At 36.4% G+C, this 21631-nt stretch overlaps 1 protein-coding gene across 5 annotated transcripts in view; it reads left to right on the top strand.

Annotated features, from left to right (window-relative positions):
• LOC121406858 (ankyrin repeat and LEM domain-containing protein 2-like) overlaps positions 1-21631 on the top strand; it is a 26969-nt gene extending 5338 nt beyond the window's left edge. For 4 of the 5 annotated variants that reach the window (XM_041597732.1, XM_041597740.1, XM_041597744.1 and 1 more), the window contains exons 3-13: positions 483-649; positions 1642-1809; positions 2596-2784; positions 4296-4418; positions 6261-6330; positions 7705-7886; positions 11236-11342; positions 13545-13678; positions 15106-16402; positions 18189-18317; positions 20274-21631. In XM_041597732.1, coding sequence (XP_041453666.1) covers positions 483-649; positions 1642-1809; positions 2596-2784; positions 4296-4418; positions 6261-6330; positions 7705-7886; positions 11236-11342; positions 13545-13678; positions 15106-16402; positions 18189-18317; positions 20274-20553 — 2846 coding nt within the window. In that variant the 3' untranslated portion in view covers positions 20554-21631. The remainder of the gene's footprint in view (positions 1-482; positions 650-1641; positions 1810-2595; positions 2785-4295; positions 4419-6260; positions 6331-7704; positions 7887-11235; positions 11343-13544; positions 13679-15105; positions 16403-18188; positions 18318-20273) is intronic. The other variant, XM_041597757.1, reaches the window with a different exon arrangement.

Here is a 21631-nt window from a genome sequence, read left to right as displayed (position 1 = left end):
CACAAAAAATGTTTTTTCTTCTTCATTTGTTGATCAATTTCAGTTTGTTTGCTTTATATAATAGCTTGAGGTGGTGATACAAGATTTAAACAGAGAATTTTGAAACTCATATAATCTGCTATTTATTCATATATTTTCAAAACTCACAAAAATTGCTTACTTATTTGTTGATTGAGTTTGGTTATTTTTGTTCCATCTGAGAGCTACATTAGGTTCACCAAGGTTCTACACAGAGTTAAGAAACTTTTACTAGATAATAATTAATACTTAATTCATATGAAATTTATTCATAGATCACAAAAAATGCTTCTATGTCATTTCTTCATTAATTTCAATTCTATATCCTCATTTAATGTCACCAATATAATTCACTAAAGTGTCAACTGGGCTGAAAGTAAAATTGTGTTAAATTGTGTTGCGAGATACCGGATGAGCTCCACATCATTGATGTGCTAGTTTTTTCTATTTTTGTTTGTTATTAGTCACCACAAAGTTTTCCCAGAACAAGAAAGAGGTGCTGAAGCTATTGAAAGAAAATACTGAGGCAAGATTCAAGCAATTTAAGACTTTGGATGAAGCCCAAACATTTGCCAGATCACAGGCCAATCTCACTACTCCCAAGAAAGCAAATATTTCCAACAGCTCAGAGGTAGGAACTGCTTCTTTATTTCTCTCATAGGATATTTGCATTCAACTAGAAACTGGAAACTGTTTTGCACAGATGTGCTGAGAAACATACTTTGTTAATCAATTAATCAAACAATCAGTCAGTCAATTGGTCAGTCAATCAATAAATCAATCATTCTGTTAATCAAGCATTCACTCGTCCAATCAGTCAATCAATAGATAATTTAATTAATCAATCAGTCAATCAGTCAATCTTTTACTCAGTCAATAAATCAATATTTCAGTCAATCACTCATTTAATTAGTCATTCACTTAATCAATCATTTAGTCAATCAGTTAATCAATAATTCAGTTAATCAATCACTCAATCAATCATAAAGTCATTAAATCAATTAATCACTCATTCAGTCAGTAAATTAATCAGTCAATTGATCTTTCAGTCATCAATCATTCAGTCAATCATTTAGTCAATCAGTCAATCATTCAGTCAATCATTTAATCAATCATTCAGTCAATCAATCAGTTAATCACTCATCCAGTCAATCAATCTCTCAATCAATCAAGCAATCATTAAATGAATGAATCAATCAATCAAAAAAGTTAATCATTTAGTCAGTCAATCATTCAATAAATCAATCTATCATATAATAAATCAGTCACTCACTTAATCAATTTGTTAGATGTGATTCATTATTGTAATATTGATTGTTTAATGAGGTCTGTAAATATAGCTCATGATACAAGTACAACCATAGTATCTACTCCCTCTCCTTCCATCCCCCCCTACAAAATAGCACATAACGCATCCATGATTTTTAGGTTTCAATCTTCATGATAATGATTTTGTCTTTTTTAGTACTACCCAGTATTTCATTATGAAATGAATGGTGTTTTGTGAAAGATTGTTCATCGTCAAATTCATTACTTTATCAATATTGAATCGCATAATGCAGGCTAGACTGCTAGAGGCGTTCCACTTGTTTTTTTTTAATGTGATTTGATTTGAATTTGCAGCAGCCAGCTTCAAGTGACCGACCTAACAGTTACCGTACCCCCAAGCCTCAACAGCTCAATGCACTTAGGTTTGCGATTGAGAAGAAGGACAAAGAGAAGTTCAGGTCCCTTGTCTGGGGAAACCCTAGACTTCTCGTGACATCAGTAGACACCCCAACAACTCTTCATGTAGGTTCTTGAATATTGTTCAAATTTTGAATGATGATTAAGGTGATGTTAGTGATGATGACAATGATAATGATGTTGGTGATGATGTTGATGATTGATGGTGATGATGATGATGAAGCTGATGAGGTTAATGATAGTAAAAATAATTTGATTTGAGAATGAAACAGTGCAAAGTTCTTCTTTCAAATCTTTGTGTTTGTCCAGTCTTCAAGATTGAATGGTGACAAGTAATAAATGGAAAAAATGCTGCAGCATTGCAGTGGGATACACTCATTATCGGAGAATAATCAGGCTGTGCTAAGTTTTGTAGATCTTTTAGGCCAATAGCAGGGAAAAAAATAAAACTGGACAATCTTGAACACTTGAAAGATTTGAAATCATAACCCTGCACAGTTTTTTTTTTCGCCTCATGACGTTTGTAAACCTATAAAACTGTTGCTGCATCAATTAGTTTTCATTATTTTCAGTTCAATTCAATTTGAATAATTTATTTTATTTTCCTCTTTCAATCTTTTCTATTTATCTATAATGATAGCTGAAATTACATATTTACAACATAATATAACAATAACAGCAAATTGCTAATATTGATGTCAGAAATACTTCTCTTTTGTGTCTACTTGCAAACAGATTCAATTTTAACACTTCATCTTCTAAAAAATGGTGGTTCCTGAACAATTGACTTCATGGGAATTACATATTTAAGAGAGAGGTCTAAGTTCTGATAAAGTTGAAGAACCCTTGTAACATTTTCTTTGTCCTGTAATCAATCTCTGAAAATTACAGGAGGGCTGTAAGTACAATGCCTTACACGTAGCCGCCATGAAGAACCTTCCAGATATGATGGAACTGATCTTGGAGACCATCAGTGACCCTGAGATCCCTAGGATGCTGTATCCTGGGGAATCGGAGGATGCCAGGACAGATCGATGGGGGTTCCTCACACACCTTTACCTTAACTCACTGGAAAAAGGGGTAAGATTGTGGATGGGTCGTTACAAAGTTTCAACAGTCCATGGACAATATACATGTAGCAGAGCTTCTCAGTCTTTTTAATCTCAGTGCCATCTTTGCCATTGTAGGCCTACCTTCTCTGTTTTTATTTTTTGAGGGGGTGGGGGTGGTCTCACAGAATCTTAATGAGAAAATTATCACGTAAATTTTATCATACTCTTACTTTATTTTCCATTTTGCATTTTTAGAAAAATCTACAGTGTGATGTATGAAGCAATTAAGAAAAGCCATTTAAAGGATGCAAATTTCCTTCACTGATTATTTTCATTCATTTCAAAATAAAGAGGAAAGCGTTAGGGCAAGATGGAACTCATAGGCCTGAATTCACAAAGGTGGTTTTGAAAACCCACAGTTGATTCCATGGTTTATGCAGATTTCCTGTATAAATTACGCTTATTTTACCATGCATATTAAAAAATGTCCAATGCTGATGTGCGCTTTCGTCAGTGTGCCAAATTGACGCCTGTTGCGGTGGTTAGATACGCTCTTTTATACATGAGTCCACTCAGTGGACTCTTGAATACAATAGCGCATCTAACCATGGTAACAGGTATGTGTTTCATAAAGCTGTTCGTAAGTTAAGAGCGACTTTAAGAACGACTGGTGATCCTTTCTTGTGGAAAATGGTATATTCTTTGGCGATGGTTAAGCACGTAAGAAAGGTTCACCAGTCGTTTTTGAAGTTGCTCTTAACTTACGAACAGCTTTAAGAAACGGCCCCAGGCGTTAAATTGGCGCACTATGACAAAAGCGCGCATTAGCATTGGACATTTGTTTTACATGTACATTCGCCTGATACACATTAGATTAAGCGTAATTTACACAGGAAATCTGCATAAACCATGGATTCAACTGTGGGTTTTCAAAACCGCCTTTGTGAATTTGGGCCATAGTTATTTTTTTTACATGAAATTTAATATTGCTCATCATTTTACTTTTAGTGCTGGAGTTATTTCAGTAACAGTCTCCTTTACCTTCAGAATGTGTATATTTTGTACAGTATGTAAGTGCTTTAAACTGCAATATGATGATAATCGCGATAGAATGGTCTATTGTATATTAGCCCAGGTCTCTCCTTAGTTGAGTTTATTTTATTTTTTGACAGATATTTTTTTGCCTCCCTCATCCATCTTGATGGATAGTAATTTAAATCTCTAGAGCTCTAGATCTTCTATGATAACATTTATAAGGACAGGCAATCTTTTTGATTACTCTGTCAGCCTTCAAAATTGAAAATAAAGTGTTATTCAATTCCCTTACAATATTGCACACTTGCTGTGAGAACAGCAAGTTTTGTTTTGTGCATTTGTGTCTTACAAGTTCATCAAAAAATGTAATTAAAAATCTTAGTAGATTTTTAGCTCTCAGAACTGTAAAACCCAACTCAAGTTTTACTAGCAAGTTTTGGTTTGTTGAGTGTATTTCCATTTGAAGTGCAATAAATGATGTTAGTGTTTTGTTTTTGTTCTTAGAACGGTGAAACCCCACTCCATTTTGCCAGCAAGTTTGGTTTTGTTGACTGTGTCTCTCTCTTACTTGGCCATCCAAAGTGTAACAAGCAGATGGCCAATAAGTATGGACAAACCGCCAGTGAGGTAAGCTTTGGTAGGCAAAATAACCGGGCATCCCATATTTCATGGGAATGTATGAATGGGGGCACTACAATAGCAAGGATGATATCACTTTCATACACAAAAGCCTGAAAAAAAACAATTCATGGCCAGGCACAGTGTGCGCGTAAAGTGAAAAGGTTATTCTCCCCATTCATTATTTAGGGTGGAGAAAACATGACAAAATACTTGTTAGGGTACTTTGAGACTGAAGAATGGTTTCTTCTTTAACCCTTGCTTAACTGGGGGCAAGGGGTCAATTTGACCCCCTATACAAATTTAGTCCCTTTGCCGCACGCAGAATTTTTTGACCGTGCTGCTCACTGACTTTTTACTTTCAAGTCTTGCACATCTTTTGAGACTGATTTTGTGATGCCGGGGTACACGGTTCTGAAATTATGCGACATTTTGTAAGCGCATGTTAGACCCAAAATTGCTCAAAAACATGAATCAGTTTACATTGTCAATGTAAATTTGAAAAAAAAATTCATGTTTTTCAACCAAAAATCTTAAATGTATAATTATTTTTACTTAAGGTTTGAAAAAAAATATGTAATAATTTTTAAAAACCAACAAAATACATAAGGAAATTAATCGTTTTGGCAATAATTTTTGTGATATAGAAATGTAATAATTATTATTTTCATTAAAAATTAGCTTTCTACTAGCTATAAAAAGTGAGTTGAAGAAAAAAAAAGACATTTAGGGCAAATTTCATATGCTTGTTTACATAATTAGGTAATAAAAATATAGACAATTATTAATTTTTTTTTTAAATTTCACTATAGAGTCTTGTAATTTACATCCAGCTCTTCGCGAATTTGGCGGCCGAGATCTGAAGGGTGATCAAATTGGCCCCCTGTATATCCTGGTCTAAAATATCCCAGTTAAATTAGGGTTAAGGCTCATTTTGAATGTCCATGTGTATGTACAAGCATGGTTTCCTCCTTGTAATTACAAAGCCATCCCCCCTCGGATCGCTTTATTCTATCTAAAGGCCTTTGCTTTCAAAATATTAGGGTAAGGCTACTTTGCATTAGGGCACATTTCTATTTTACAGTATATTCATGGGGAAATTTAAAAGGGCACACAAAATATCCTTTTGCAGATGAAACGAGTACCGGTATTGAGGGATATCAATGAAAACCTTGGAGCAAGCATTGATTTCATGACAAAGGCCTGTATTTTGAAATCATGTCTAAAAAGACCACTGTCTAACACTGTGCTAAAATCATTGGAAGCCATAAGTGTCAACATTTGTATTAGAGTACATTGTATGTTTCTTATTTTTGCTGTGCTCTTTTCTGGTTCTTCAAGGGTGAAGACAATTATCTTATTCATACTTCCTAGAAAATTGAGAAAGATTTGAGAGTCAAATGAGCTGAAATATCATACATCTACTGTTAGTGAATTATGTCACAATTGGCTATCCATACTTACACCATAACTTTAAACCCGAGTCTAATTTAAACCCGACCTCAGAATACGGGTCAAAGTCTTTCAAACCAAGGTTGATTGTCAATATAGCCCTTCAACTCAATCAGAAATTTGTAGAATATCCTAATATCTAGTTGCCTAATTAATGGTGCTGATGAGAATAAGTAAACTTATTTATTTTACTGAGAAAAATTTTAAGCATTATAATTCTGGATATCTTTTGAATGACATTAGTGTCTGTCCAGACTAGTTTGAAAATAAAGTTAGCCAAATTTGCAACAGTCTAATTCTGTGTGTGTGTGTCAGAGGGTCATGTACACTTGTTTAATAAAAAAAAAATGTTTCCAATAAAAAAGTAGTCTAATTATTGTTTGCATTTGATTTATTTAGATTATCTGCAACCGATACAGGAACAGTGATAAAGAAAAAGTGAAAGCAGCCATTGCAGAGCTATTGGACGGTGAGTGTTATCCTTGAGGGTGTGTTTCACAAAGGAATATTATGACTGAATACAATCAGCCAGAAATGCACATTTCTGTTTTTATTTTTAGATTTTATTTGTTAGGTTTAAATGCAGTATTTTATTTATTTATTTATTTTTTTTTTTTTTTGGGGGGGGGGAAATCAACCCCTTATGTACCTGTACCTTCAGCTAAGAGATCTCTCTATTTAAGACAAGTAAAATATGTTGGGCCAAACTAAACCTCTGACATTACTGTTTACGAGTATGAAATGCAGTTTTGCATTTTTAGCTCGCCACTATTATCTGGTTAATAGTAACAACAATGATCTTTCTAACTGATTAGTTTAGAGAGTGAATTAAGCCCAAGATATCAATCAAATAGTTAAGAATTTTCTGTTTTTTGTGTGTGTGATTTTTGTGCTAATTTTCATCTTAATCAAGATGCAAGATTAAAAGGGTGAAATCCCTCTGGGCTAGGCAATTTTGATATAGCTTGGGTTATAATAGGCTCAAAATATTTATATCACTTATAGCTAACTTTGAAAAATAAACGTCATTGTTCAATTTTTTCATTAACAAGTATCTTAGTATTTGCATGCGAAGTGTGATATTCAGTCCCACTTTGTGAAAACACCAGGGAGATTTCAAACTCTTAATGTGCGTGGCATATAAATAGTATGATCTTGACCCGATTACATCTCAACCTATTTAAAAGTTGTTTTGATTTGAAGCTTACATCTTCAGCTTTAAATATTTTGGAACAGAATTGACTGAATGAAAAGAGATGTATTGATCCACACCCACCTAGAACCTTTCTATTCATGCACATTATTTGGATGAAAGGAGCTACTTTTTAAGGACCTGTCTTCTGACTGTAAATTTGTGCACAACTTTACAATCTAATTCATGAAACACCCCCCCCCATGTTACAAAGTCAACATTGCTGCTAGTGTGAAAGGATGTTCCACTGGTTAACTATAAAGAAAAGTTTAGAATCTGATAATATGTGCAAACATTTTAGCACATGTTTTTAAAGAGGTTTCGATTGCACCATGGTTTAAAAACATGGATTATGGAGATATTTGGGGCCCACTGCTTTTGCCATAAATAACTCTGGCAAATCTTTTACCAGAGTTTTTTAATGAGTAATTTTCAATGGCATGATAGCAATGGCAAAATTTTTATGCAACAGGTCTTGTGCTGTAGCATTTCCCTTTTAGCGCCCTTTGCCAAAAGCATGCATTTAAACGCAATGAAATAACTGTATTTATGCACAAATCTTGGCATATTCCATGGCTTTTTTACTATGGGACAACTAAAACCTCTTTTATGGATACTGACTTATGCCTTCGTGTTCTATGTATGTTGTAGATCACTTCTACGTGCCTATGTGGAGAACAGAAGACAATTCATCGCCAGCTGTGATTGGTGAACCCTGGTCACCTGACGTTCCTAACAGCCAATCGGCTCTCTTGTCTGAGCAGCCCAAGGGTAGTCCAATAGACAGTAACATATCACTGCGAGCGCTGGCTGGACCCATGTCACCGTCGGAGGTTAGTTTGCTGGGAATGCTAAAAAGATTAGGTGTTTCCCATAATGATAGAAATAATAATAAAAACAGTTATAACATTTGTAGGGTGCTTAATACAGGTGTTTGTAAGCGCCTAGTTAAAAACAGGAAGAAATGTAATGCAACTAAGATGTGCACCTCAATATAGACCAACCCACAACTGATATCTAGACACTGAAAAGGTGGGTCTTTAGCAAGGTCTTAACTTGATTGAGGGAGTTGGCATTATGGATGTAAGATGGTAATTTATTCCTCTGGAAATAATAGCAATAATTTTCAGTTCAAATAAAGCACATATACGCGAGCGGCAAGAAGCCAGAAAGTGGGTTATTTCTTGACTTCAATCCTCCTGGCTTGATCAAAGCAATATCATACATCAACTTAGAGAAAATCTTCTGATTTTTTGGAGTTGGCTTTAATAATTGCTGCAATGTGTACCATCACCATAAAAACTAGCATCGAATATGCCACACCTATTTTTCACTACTTACTGAATATTTATCATCAATATTAAGTATTTCCACATTCATTTGGATTATCAGATGTTCATTCTAATTTTCAAAGTATAGCGCCACTATAAATTGTTAGAATAATCACTGGAAAACAACTTAGCATAAATTTTATGACCATATTTACTGAATTGTTGCATAGCAACATAACTTTCCTTGGCAACCTCTTAGCTCCTTAGTAAACCACTTATTTTTCCATTTCAAAAGTTTTTTTGACTAGGTGAAATTAAACCAAGTAAGTTGCATCAAAAAAGTAATATATATTCTAATTGAAAAATAATTAAAAACAAAGGAAAAAAACTATTTTACACACCTAAAATTTTTTTTACCAAGCTCCGCCTGATATATCTATCCCTTCACATCACACAAATAAATTGGATTGGGACTTCAACGTTGCCTCTTAGACCTTGGAAATTGATGATCATAGCTCTCAGTATCCGTTTGCAAGGTTGAGTATGAAGGCTGGATTTCTTACAAGAGGTGGCACAGACTTATCATCACTTGTACGTGTATTTGTTTGGGAAGAAATAGCAATTGGAGCTAATGAGGGAGACTATTCCACAGATAGGGAGGAAGAATTGTTCAAAAACTCCATGCCAGAGGAATTAACTAACAAGGAGGATGCAAAATGTAGCATAGCACTCGATTAGCAAATCCAATTAACATTTGATGCCTGAAGAGCTTTATATGATGGCTTGTACACGATTAGGCATTTTACATGGTACCAAATATCTCAACTATCACATCATATGCCACGTTGATTCCACTTTGCTGGTTTATTGTAGAGACCTGATTGATGGTTAATGGGTCCTGGATTAATCTGAACTTCCTAAAATAGTATCAAGAGAAGGAGGATGCAAGGTGTGAGCTTAGCTATATCAATCTTCACGATAACAGGATTATGACAGAGTTGAACGTCAGGTTTCAACACTTCAAGTCAACCACACACAACTTTGTGATTTGTAATTGGAGAAATAATGGAAAGTTATTTGTCCTGGGTTTTGAGGATAGCATTGAGAATGAATTCCTTTTCTTGTAGGAAAGAGACTGTAAATAGCAGGAACACTCGACTGGTTAAAAAAAAAAAAAACATGTTGACTATAAAGTCGACAGAGAATGGAAAAAAAAATAGAAGGAAAAGTTAAAGTCTGCCAGGTCCTTGTATTGGAGAGAAAATGGTCAAGAATATGATTTAAGATGTCTGAATTTCCCACCAACATGTGTGTGCGTAGTAGATGGAGAGGGAGACACCCCAAACATCGAAAGCTGTGGATGAGACTGTCATAATCTATTGCACACATCGGCTCAATGCGATCCAACTGTGAAAGTCAATGTGACACTATATCCTGGGGCTGTAAGAGGCTAAGATTTGCTCCAATATCATGGCAAAACATAGTTCAACAAACAAGAAAATTAAAAAATATAATTTTGTTTAAATCAGGCAGTGTGTGGAGCATGTCTTCTTCACATATACCCATCCAATATGTATTATCAATCATTTTTATTCCACATTTTACCGCTCTCCGCCCAGGTGTTAAATGGATACCTTGTAGGATGCAAAAATCTATGAAGTATGCCTTACAATATAATTTGGATGATCTTGTTAGAATCAGTTCTGGAGTTCATTTCTGCCTGACATCAAATGCAAATGATTGTTGGTCCTTTTCATGAATTGTTTTTCCCGGCCCCATAGCCATCGAACACTGCAGTTGAATCCATGAACATGTCTTGAAATTTTACACCATTTTGCCTTCTCACCCGGTGCATTTGTCACTGAACTATTTGCACTTTATGAACTGGTTATTTGCAGAAAATGATCAAAAGAAAAGCCTGGGGGTGTGCTGGTGGGTGTGTCAGTGGTTGTATTTGTTGACGGTTCCATAACAATTGCTCTGATGGAAAATCTGCATGTTAAGTCAAACATAAAATCTTACCTCCCAAAATCTAATAATCCCTAACCATTATCTTAACATTATTCTTAATAAAAACTCTATTGCAATCCAAACTCTAACACTATACCCTCTGAGGTATAAAGACTGGGGCAAATGTTGTGTCACCTTGTTGACATGTTACTATGGTCAGCTGATACTCCCAATGAGTTGTTCAACTGGTCTTGTTCTGAGATCCAGTTTTTGCATTGTACTTGACTGTTTCGTAACCAAGCAGTCAAATGAATGAGTCGAGTAACAGGGTATCTCAACATTAGAGTAGGGAAACTAACACTACATAGAGTCTGCCAAAAGAGTAATTTAGGATTAAGAATGCAAACTGAGTTCAACGTGACATGGAAATGGACTTGTAATGCTTAGCAATCAGTTGAGGCAAAATCAATTATGTTATTGATTCCTGTAGCTATCTGTGCAAACATTCTGTAAAAACTATCAGGAAAGCTTTCTGAATCAAAGACATACATCTATAGACTTACTTAGGATTGCTGAGTTAGGTTAGGCAAGAAATGGCTTTTGATGATGGAAAATAGTATCTGCTAACCAGCCTTATTGAGCACATATCTACAATATCTTAATAAAAAAAGATGAACATGAAACTCAGATCATTCAATTAGCTAATCATTTGGGTATTCATTTGTGAAGAACTACATGTATTGCATTGTTGATCTCCAAGTCAAGTTTTGTTGTTTTAGCATTCTACAAATACCAATTATGCTTTTTTTGGTTTCCTCATGATGCAATCCAGAGCTAATAGTGCTGTTGTAATCAGTGTTAGTTCATAAAAGAGTGAATTTCTTCAATCCCTTCCAAGCCAGAGCCAAAACTGATCTCAATTGATGCTTTTGAGTTGGTAATCTCTCTCTCTCCTTCACAGGCTGTGGACTTCCAGAAAGAATGGAAAACACCACCATCTTCCAGTAAAAAGAAAGCTGTTGCCGTCAGAAGAGGAGACAGTGAAAAAGGATTGGAACGATTAGGAAGGTGAATACTGATGTTACTTTAAGAATATTTTCCTTCCTTTTCATCTTCTTCCTCCCTTTTCCCTTTTCACCTCATCTCCTCTTCTTATTCTCCCTTCCGCCTTCCACCCTCCCTCTTCCCCATTCTCTTCTTCTCTTCCTCTTCCTCTTCCTCCGCTGATCATACATTTCACCTCCCATTTTTCACCTCCTCTTCTTATCTTTCCTCTCCCTTCTTATCTCTCACTTCCCCTCCCCTCTCACACCACTTTCTCTCCTTTATTCTTCCCAACTCTCCTTTCTGTTTACTCTTCCTCCTTCCTAGCTGTTCCCATTCTTTTTCCTACCTGTCATGTTCTTCCCACCTGCCCTTTCTATTCTCCCTTCCTATCCCCCTTCCTGCTTGTCATTTCCCCCTCCTCAACCCCCTTTCCTATTCTCCCTCCCTTGTCCCTACCTCTCACTTTCCCCTCTCATCTCCCCTTCCCTTTTCACCTCCTCTTCCTATTCTCCCTCCCTCTTTTGCAAAATGATATTCTAAATATCATCAGATTACTGCTTTATCAAATTTTATTCTGATAGTCATATACTGGGCCTGATCAGTTTGTCACAGACAGACATTCAACAGTTTTTTGAAAGAATGAAGGCCCACAGAAAACATAGCCATGAGATGTGATGAGCCATTTTGTGTTTCATTTTGAAAGACGATGTGGTTGCTACAGTGGCTGGCACTGGTCATAACTCCACCACTCAAAAATTTCTGAACATCATCTATAATATATGATATCACACCTGCCTGTTTGGTATGATTTCCCTTCTGATAAGGAAATTGATATGAAAATGATATTGTGTAAAGCCTATCTTTAGAAGGATATAAAAAAAGAATAATTTTATTGGGTAAATTTACCAGTTTTACATCAGAGCTTATATTTTTCGGGTACACAATCAAAATAAGATACCTGTGTATTTTGATCTTGTTTATATAAAACCCTTTCACATGCATTGAATGGACTGAAAATTTCAGGATATAATCTGTGTCTGTAGCATTCTCATATACAATTTCTAAATTTGTAAAGTGCTTGAAGGGTAGGCTTTAAATGAAAATAAAAATGTTACCAAGAGTGGCTTTTAGATGCCAATTTAAGTTGTAATGGCTATGGAGAACAAAATATTGGAATGCTATATGATACTTGAATATTATTCACTTTACTAATCCTTTGTCAAAGCTGTACAGGTAGATGGGCTTTAACTCAGAAATGTGACTAGTTTTCATTTCTGGTGGCAAGGTGTCCGGCGATAAAATTTCCACACAAAATGTCTGTTGTAGCTAAGCCCTACTTTCCTCTTTTTCTATCAGGGAGCTTGCCCATACACTGTTTGAGCAGCTGAGATATTGCCAGATTCAAATTCTGATGGCTGAAAACATATCCAATGACCACTACCATTTTTGAAATATTGGAATAAAGGGCAGTTCGTAGTTACTTCTTGGACAATTTTGGTCAAATGACCTTTTATTTCTTTCATTGTGATAGGCAGATTTCAAAGCAAGACAGTACTACGTAAGCATGCCTTACATAGCAGGATGAAGAAATTGAATAGATCAGGTGACTAGAATAGCACACCAATGGACTCAAGGTATTTGTTGCAAGTCTATTTGAATGCATATTATAGGATGTTGTACAAAGTACTTGCAACATGTGAAATACCAGTCGTTCGTGGACGCATTGTTGTTTTTTGTAGATGTTAAAGTTGGTGCTTATCTCATTAAATGTTAAACCACCATGTCACTTTAGTACCAATGACCTTCCTCTGATCATGCACAGAATCTTCTGATCATGCGCAGAGTGGAACTACAAACTGGCTTATTAGACAATACTTGAGTGTAACTCTACTAAAAATCTTTTACCAAAACTTTAGATGGGCTTTGACCCAGAAATGTGATTAGTTTTTGTTGCCTTGAACCCTTAGGCAAGGTATGGGGCATTAAACATTTCCACTTTCCACCACTAAAAAGTCACTGGTGGTGATGTTCTACCTACGTTACCATTGTTCCTTCTCTTTAAAGAGGTTGGATATCATGGTTTTTCATCTGTCTCTACTTTTTTCTTTCTTATTCTTTATCTTTATTTTTCTTTTTCTTTCTCTGCTTTAATTTTCTACTTTTTTCCATCTTTCTTTCTGCTTTCTGTTTCATCTTTGCTTTACTTTCCTTCTTTTCTATCAGGGAGCTTGCACATACTAGGAAGGTACCCTGGATGGAATACTGGACTTTCCTTGATGACTTTGTGGACTTCTCAAAGACCGAGGGTCTTGAAATCCTTGAAGACTACCTTGCAAACAGATACCGTGAACTGAAAGGTAATCATGGGCCCTGTTTCATAAAATTTGTTACAACACATTGACTATAACAAACAGTTAAAAGCTACTGAAATCCTCCAATCTGATTGGTTGATAGTAAATTTGCTTTAGAAATTGTGCATTTGTTAATATAAGAAATCTTCATGAAATTGGACAGTGATCTTCTCACAAGGAGTTGTGAATGATCCAATCAACCTCAGCTATGGAAATCCACTGATGTCATAATTTTTCATTCAGCAAATTTGTCCCTTGAAAAAAAAAAAAAAAGTACACTGAATTGTCAAGACTACATGTATAATACATGCATGGATATAAATCATATTTAGACAATGTTTTGAACACACATATGCAGTTTAGATGTTCGGGTTGCTGGCTTTCCATAGTTGTGGTGGATCAATTTTAACTCTTTGTAAGACAGGAGCCTGTTCTCAATTCTTTTTTTTTAATGCGGCATTGCTCAATATTAAAGGAAAGGCTGTATGTCAATGTATTTGATTGGTAAGTAGCATAATATGGGGAGTGTTTCATGAAAGGACAGATGATATAAGCTACTGCCAATCCTTGCAGCTGATTAGATGAGAGCAATGTAATGAAAAATCACTGACAAAACTTTTTATGAAACACCAGGATCCGGTAACCCAAAGGTTAGCGAATAATTGTACACTTGATTTTCACAATTGATTGTACATTGTAGTCAATGGAATCGATCGTAGAAAAATATTCTACGATCATTGCTAAGGTCACATGAATAAGGTCAAAGGTCATCTAGGGTCAATGGACGTGGACCATGTTGGGGGAATCTACATCGAAATCTTAACCAAATTTATTAAGTTTTTGAAATTGGCCATGTTGGGGGTATTTGTTGAATTGCCATCATAACTTTGAAAGTTTATGGATCTAGTTCATGAAAGTTAGACATAAGAGTAATCAAGTGTCACTGAATATCCTGCAATAGTTTCAGGTCACATGATCAAGGTCAAAGGTCATTTATACTCAATGACCTTTGACCATGTTGGGGGTATTGTTGAATTGCCATCGTAACTTTGAAAGTATATGGATCTAGTTAATTAAACAAGGACAAAGTGTAATTAAGTATCACTTTTTGTTTTGCATGAGTCACATGATCAAGTTCAAAGGTCATTTAGGGTCAGTGAATATAGTCTTTTATTTTCAAATAAATGCTGTTTTTTGTGAAAAATTATTCAAAAGTCATTTTCTAAATCAACAATGCAGCTATATTGAATCGCATGATGCAGGCGATACTGCCAGAGGCGTTCCACTTGTTCCATATTTTTCTTTCACCATGCAAAAAAAGTCTCTTTCCTCTGAAATTTTATTTTATGCCTCATCATATTTATCATTATATGCCTCATGGCATTTATATTTAGCAAGTCTTGATAATGCTCTCTGTTCATTGATTGTTATAGAGACGTCATCTGTGAAGAAAAGCAGTATCACCAAGGACCCTTCTGCTGTTATGAAGAACTTGGTGACTGAGTTTGTCTCCAGTACCTCCAATCAAGTAGGAACCAGCACTAGCACTCCCGATATGGATGGTATGGATGCTGTAAAGAGCAAAACAGGGGAGGAAAGAATCAGCAATATGGAACTGAATAAAAGTGAGCAAGATAACCAATTTACTTGTGACCAAACAAATAATTCTACAAATTCTGCTAGGGAAAGCAACGTGCAAAGCATTGCCTGTGAACTTGAGGAAATGTCATTGAGCTCGAAAGAGAAATCAGATAGGAACTTTGGAGAGAAAAGAGCGGACGATTGTGAGGGGGCTCTTAGAAATTCTCCGAGGTTGAATGCTGGCGGCGATTCCTGTACTGTTTCTTTTGTACAATCACCACAGGACCCTTCTTCAGATACTGTACCGGCAATGAGTGAACAGCCATCAGAGACAGAACCCTCATCTCATGCTGCTTTAGGAAGGGTCAGTAGTGCTGGAGAGTTCAAAGAAACATTAGACCGGACTACTCATCCTGTAGTTAGTCCAAATTGTAAACCTATCAAGAACTCAACGGAATCTAGAGCCAGTGGTGAACTTACAGAACACACTTCTCCTGTGAGCACAGTTTGTCCAAGTCCTTGCCCAGAATCAATTGGAAGTTCATATTTAAGGACTCCTGAAAGGACATCAATGGCAGGACAGATGACCAAGCTCCTGTTTAGTCCTGTCCAGATGATAACAAATATGATGTCACGACTTAGCCTAGGATCTGTGAAAAGACAGATAGTCAGTGAGGAGAGTGATGTTGACACTGGTGTGTCTGATGAATCTGAAAACTTTGTGGACCAGGACAGAAAAGAGGGAAAGGGTCTGTCAAACAATGCTGCCTGTGATTCACAAAATATTCTTGAAACCCCTTTAAATCATGAACAGAATCAAATAGCCTCTCTCGGACCACAAATTTATGATGGTGTTAATGAGAACACAAAGAAGTCAGACATTTTGCATCCCATTGCCTCAGTAGAGCACAGTTCAACACCTTGTACAACTACAAGCCTTGAAGGAAATGGCATGGCCACTCATCAACAAGAAGTGTCTGAATCTGATCATGACCCACATCATGAAGAGAATGCCAGCCCAGACAGAACAGGGGATGCGACTGCTAATGGTGTTTCTTGCTTTCAAACACCAGAAAACCAGAAGATTTTATCAAGCTCCCCATCACCAACGAGCGGTAGTCCAGAATGTAGAGTTCTCTTCATCAATGGGTAAATTTGAATTTGTTACAGCTGATTACATGTAGTATAATTTTATGAGAATGTCCATAAATTAAAGGTTAGTTGTCACCATATCAGACTTTTATCTGGTTTATATTCATTAAAATAATTTTGTGAAATCATGAATTTTAGGCTGAAAAATGACCACACTGAAGATAAGGCATGTGGGATAGGGTACTATTAGTGTACTCCTTGGAAAAAGACCTGACATCTTGCTGAAATGCCATGTTTTTGTCTCACCTGCGAAGCAGAGTGAGACTATAGGCGCCGCTTTTCCGACGGCGGCGGCGGCGTCAACATCAAATCTTAACCTGAGGTTAAGTTTTTGAAATGACATCATAACTTAGAAAGTATATGGACCTAGTTCATGAAACTTGGCCATAAGGTTAATCAAGTATCACTGAACATCCTATTAGAGTTTCATGTCACATGACCAAGGTCAAAGGTCATTTAGGGTCAATGAACTTAGACCATGTTTGAGGAATCAACATCGAAATCTTAACCTGAGGTTAAGTTTTTGAAATGTCATCATAACTTAGAAAATATATAGACCTAGTTCATGAAACTTGGACATAAGGTTAATCAAGTATCACTGAACATCCTGCATGAGTTTCACGTCACATGACCAAGGTCAAAGGTCATTTAGGGTCAATGAACTTTGGCCGAATTGGGGATATCTGTTGAATTCCCATCATAAATTTGAAAGTTTATGGATCTGATTCATGAAACTTGGACATAATAGTAATCAAGCATCACTGAATATTTTGTGCAAGTTTCAGGTCTCATGATTAAGGTCAAAGGTCATTTAGGGTCAATGAACTTTGGCCGAATCAGGGGTATCTGTTGAATTACCATCATAACTTTGAAAGTTTATTAGTCTAGTTCATTAAACTTGGACATATGAGTAATCAAATATCACTGAACATCCTGTGCGCGTTTCAGGTCACATGACCAAGGTCAAAGGTCAATGAACTTTTGCCGAATTGGGTGTATCTGTTGAGTTACCATCATAACTTTGAAAGTTTATGGATCTGATTCATGAACTTGTACATAAGAGTAATCAAGTATCACTGAACATCCTGTGCGAGTTTCAGGTCACATGATCAAGGTCAAAGGTCATGTAAGGTCAATGAACTTTGGCTATGTTGGGGTTTTTTGTTGAATAACCATCATATCTCTGTAAGTTTATTGGTCTCGTTCATAAAAAGTGGACATAAGAGTAACCATGTATCACTGAACATCTTGTGTGAGTTAGAGTAGTATTCAAAGTCAGCACTGCTGCTATATTGAACCGCGTGATGCAGGTGAGACGGCCAGAGGCATTCCACTTGTTATTTTATCTATTTCTCTGCAATTACACTCTTCCTACTATTATTTTGCTCATAGAAATGAACATATTTTGGTCATCATTTTACTGGATTCTGGTCAAACTCTTGGTCAGATTTTTAGCATAACCAGCATATACATGTAATGTCAATCTATCTACAGGGTTCATTGGCTTAGATTAGAATTTTGCAGTCCCGGGGTGGGGAGGAGAGTCACAATGATTTTATTGTCACTGAAAATGAATTTCCTAGTTACATGCCGTATTTACCATTTCCTCTTCAATTGATTGAAAATGACTTCATCCGTTCAATACATACAGACTCATTATTCAAAACAGGCTTACATCTATTTTCAGTCATTATGAACCAATTCGGCACCTGCTTGCATATCACAATTAAAAGTCATAACCAAACCAATCTTCATGAATATATTTCTTCATTTCATTTTTCAGTGATGTTCCAACTAAAATAGACCAACACGTTCTTCGGGCCATTGAGAATGTAGACATTGATGACAGGTTTCCCTTTGTGAAAAGATGGAGACAAGCAGTGGAGCAGGTACCCGAAGAAACAAGGCAAAGGTGAGCTTCCTAATGATGATGATGATGATGGCGATGATGATGATGATGATGATGGTGATGTTGATGATGATGATGGTGATGATGGTGATGATGATGATGATGATGATGGTGATGATGATGATGATGATGGTGATGATGATGATGATGGTGATGATGATGATGGTGGTGATGATGATGATGGTGATGATGATGGTGATGATGGTGATGATGGTGATGATGGTGGTGATGATGATTATGGTGATTATTATGGTGATGATGGTAATGATGATGATGGTGATGATGGTGATGGTGATGATGATGATGATTATGATGGTGATGATGGTGATTTTGATGATGATCGTGATGGTGATGGCGATGATGATGGTGATGATGGTGATTGGTAATGGTGATGATGATGATGGTAATGATGATGATGGTGATGGTGATGATGGTGATGATGGTGATTTTGATGATGATCGTGATGGTGATGGCGATGATGATGGTGATGATGGTGATTGGTAATGGTGATTGGTGATGATGATGGTGATGACGATGATCATGATGATGATGATGATGATAGCGATGATGGAGGTGATGATAATGATGATGCGAATGATGATGATGAGAACGATGATGATGATGAGAACGATGATGATGAGGAGAACGATGATAATAAAGATAGTAATGATTATGATGATGGAGATCATGATGATGATGGAGGTGATGATGATGTGATACTGATGATGCAAATGATAATGAGGATGATGATGATGAGAACGATGATGATAATGGTGATATGGAGATGATGATGTGATCCTTATGATGTTAATGGTGATGGTAATGATGATAAGGAGAAAACGAGAATGGTGATGATGATGTTGATGATGATGACTGTACTGGTGATGGTGATGATGGTGATGATAGAGGGGATGATGATGATGATGCTGATGAAGCTGATCATGATGATGCTGCTGTTGATGATGATCAAAATGATGATGACTGTACTGGTGACGATGATGATGGGGGTGATGAGGATGATGATGATAGTGATGATAGAGGGGATGATAATGGTGGTAATGATGGTGATGACGATGGTGATGGTGACAATGAGGAGGGAGGGAGGGAGGGTAGGGAGATGATGAAAATGATCATGATGATTTGTTATGATAATGATTGTAATCATAATGGTGGTGGTTTTGGGGATTTTTTACCTGATTGCTAAGAAAGCATGAATGCATGCAAGCAAGCAACCAGAGGACCGACGGCTTAAGGTCCTCTTCAAAGGACCTGTTAATGAGGATTTATGCCTTACCAAAGGGCACTAGTGCACCAAGTGGGAATCAAACCCGGGTCACCGGAGTACAAACCCCCCGTTCTACCGACTGAGCTATCGTGCCTCCTTTATATTAATTATAATCTAATTTAATCTTACGAATGCTAATACTAATCACCCGCAGATCCAGAATTTCCTTTTTAAAGGGGCTGAGATTTGCCCGGAAAATTAGACAAGCAAAACAATTGAAAATTAAAAATAAAAGGTCATTGCTCCATAATGAAAGCATTTCATGGGTTGGGCCATTCTCTTTTCCAAATTTTGCTGGATACCCCCCCCCCTTGAGTTCGCCATGCTAATGATAATAAAGTAATAATAGTTATAAAAATAAACATAGCATCAATATACATGTGATTGCATTAATTGTAGGCTGAGGTTGACTTGTGTTCGCCTAGGAAAATATGCTGTCATGTTTTCTTTCCTATTATTGTTGTCAATTACTGTGAATAAAACCAGCCATTCTATATCAATTGCTCCCCAGGGAGTGGAGGTGGAGCTCTTTAAATGTGGAATATTGATAGATCCAATGACAGGGGTTATAGTAATAAGCCCTGTGTAAGTGCAGGTATTCTTATTATTGATTGTGTAATAGTTCTGTGAATAAGACCAACTAATACCATTCATGTGTGTTATCCTACCTCTAGATGGCGCACTCCCGCTCACAGTCGCTATGGTTCTCCCTTCCGCAGTGGTACACCCCCACCTCACCACCGACACCACGCCCACAGCCCACTCACAGGTGGGAGGTCCCCTGTTCTACAAAGACTTCACTGTTGGTCGGAACCCATCAGCAGGGGGGCGGGGTCAAGGACCAACCAGGCTGGGGACCACAGGGGGACGTTTGGGCGGGGCCTGAGTCCTACAAGTGCAGGTCTGGACAAAACTCCCAAACAGAATCTGATGGTGTCTGCCTACATGCAGTGATTAAACATTTTTTTATCAACATGTATTTTAAAATGTATCTGAGTTAATCAGTTTGCAAGTGCCTTTAAGTTCAGAAGGTAGTGAAAAGTCATATACAAAAAATTATTTTTAAGTCTTGTTTGATAAATATGAATTCCTTTTTTAGTAAATTCCTCAGTAATTTCGCACAGCTCTTCTTTTTGGTGCTTCTAAATTTAGAGTGGTATAAATCAATATCCGAATGGTGTATGATATGGGAGAAATTGAGTTTCCACTATTTCTATAAGTTAGTTTAAATTGTCAGATCTGACAACTTGATGAAATGCTCCCCTGATATCAACAAAGGGAATTAAACTGCAGGCTACACGCACAATATGTAGGCCTACACTGGCTAGAACATTCAACTGTGACAGCCCTTTACACAGCAAAATTTATAAAGGTAATTAAACCAAAGTGGAAGAAATACCATAGAGTGGGGTTTTAAACAAAGGTTTGGGGCTTAAGCTCTACAAATGTTTCAATAGATCACCCTTTTTTCATTTTGAAACAATTTGGAATTTGATCCCCTTTTCATATTTTCAAATCCACTCTTATGCCAAGTTGGTTTTGATAGATACTGGAAAATGAGAGAAACAAATTAAAAAACATTTTATCAAAAAAAAAATTCAAAACCTATCTAAGAATAGAAGAGTTACTAACTTTCGAATTTTTGATATTTTTGAAATATTTTTGTCTCACTGTAACAGCAGAGTGAGACTATAGATGCAGCGGTTACATTATCTTATGTTGGTAATTCATGGTGACTGAAAAAATGTTTTCTTATATGCAGAACTCTGTGTGAAAGAATTTGTTTGATATATTGAATATGTAAAATTAGTTTCAAGTTTCTGAGACAATGACCTCCATTGGAATTCATATCATTATGACATAATTTGGGAGCTGCTCACATGGAAGTTAAAAAAAGAATTGATATTGAAAAAAATCTTAAATTTGTTATTCTTAAATGGATTTCTGCAAACCTTCATATATATCTTTCTCTTATTTCTCTGCTTTTTATTATTTATTTGATATAACCAACTTGATGTCATATTCAACGCCC

Source organism: Lytechinus variegatus, chromosome 1 (genome assembly GCF_018143015.1).
Source record: "Lytechinus variegatus isolate NC3 chromosome 1, Lvar_3.0, whole genome shotgun sequence".
Lineage (NCBI taxonomy): Eukaryota > Metazoa > Echinodermata > Echinoidea > Temnopleuroida > Toxopneustidae > Lytechinus > Lytechinus variegatus.
This window is presented reverse-complemented; position numbering and strand designations above follow the sequence as displayed.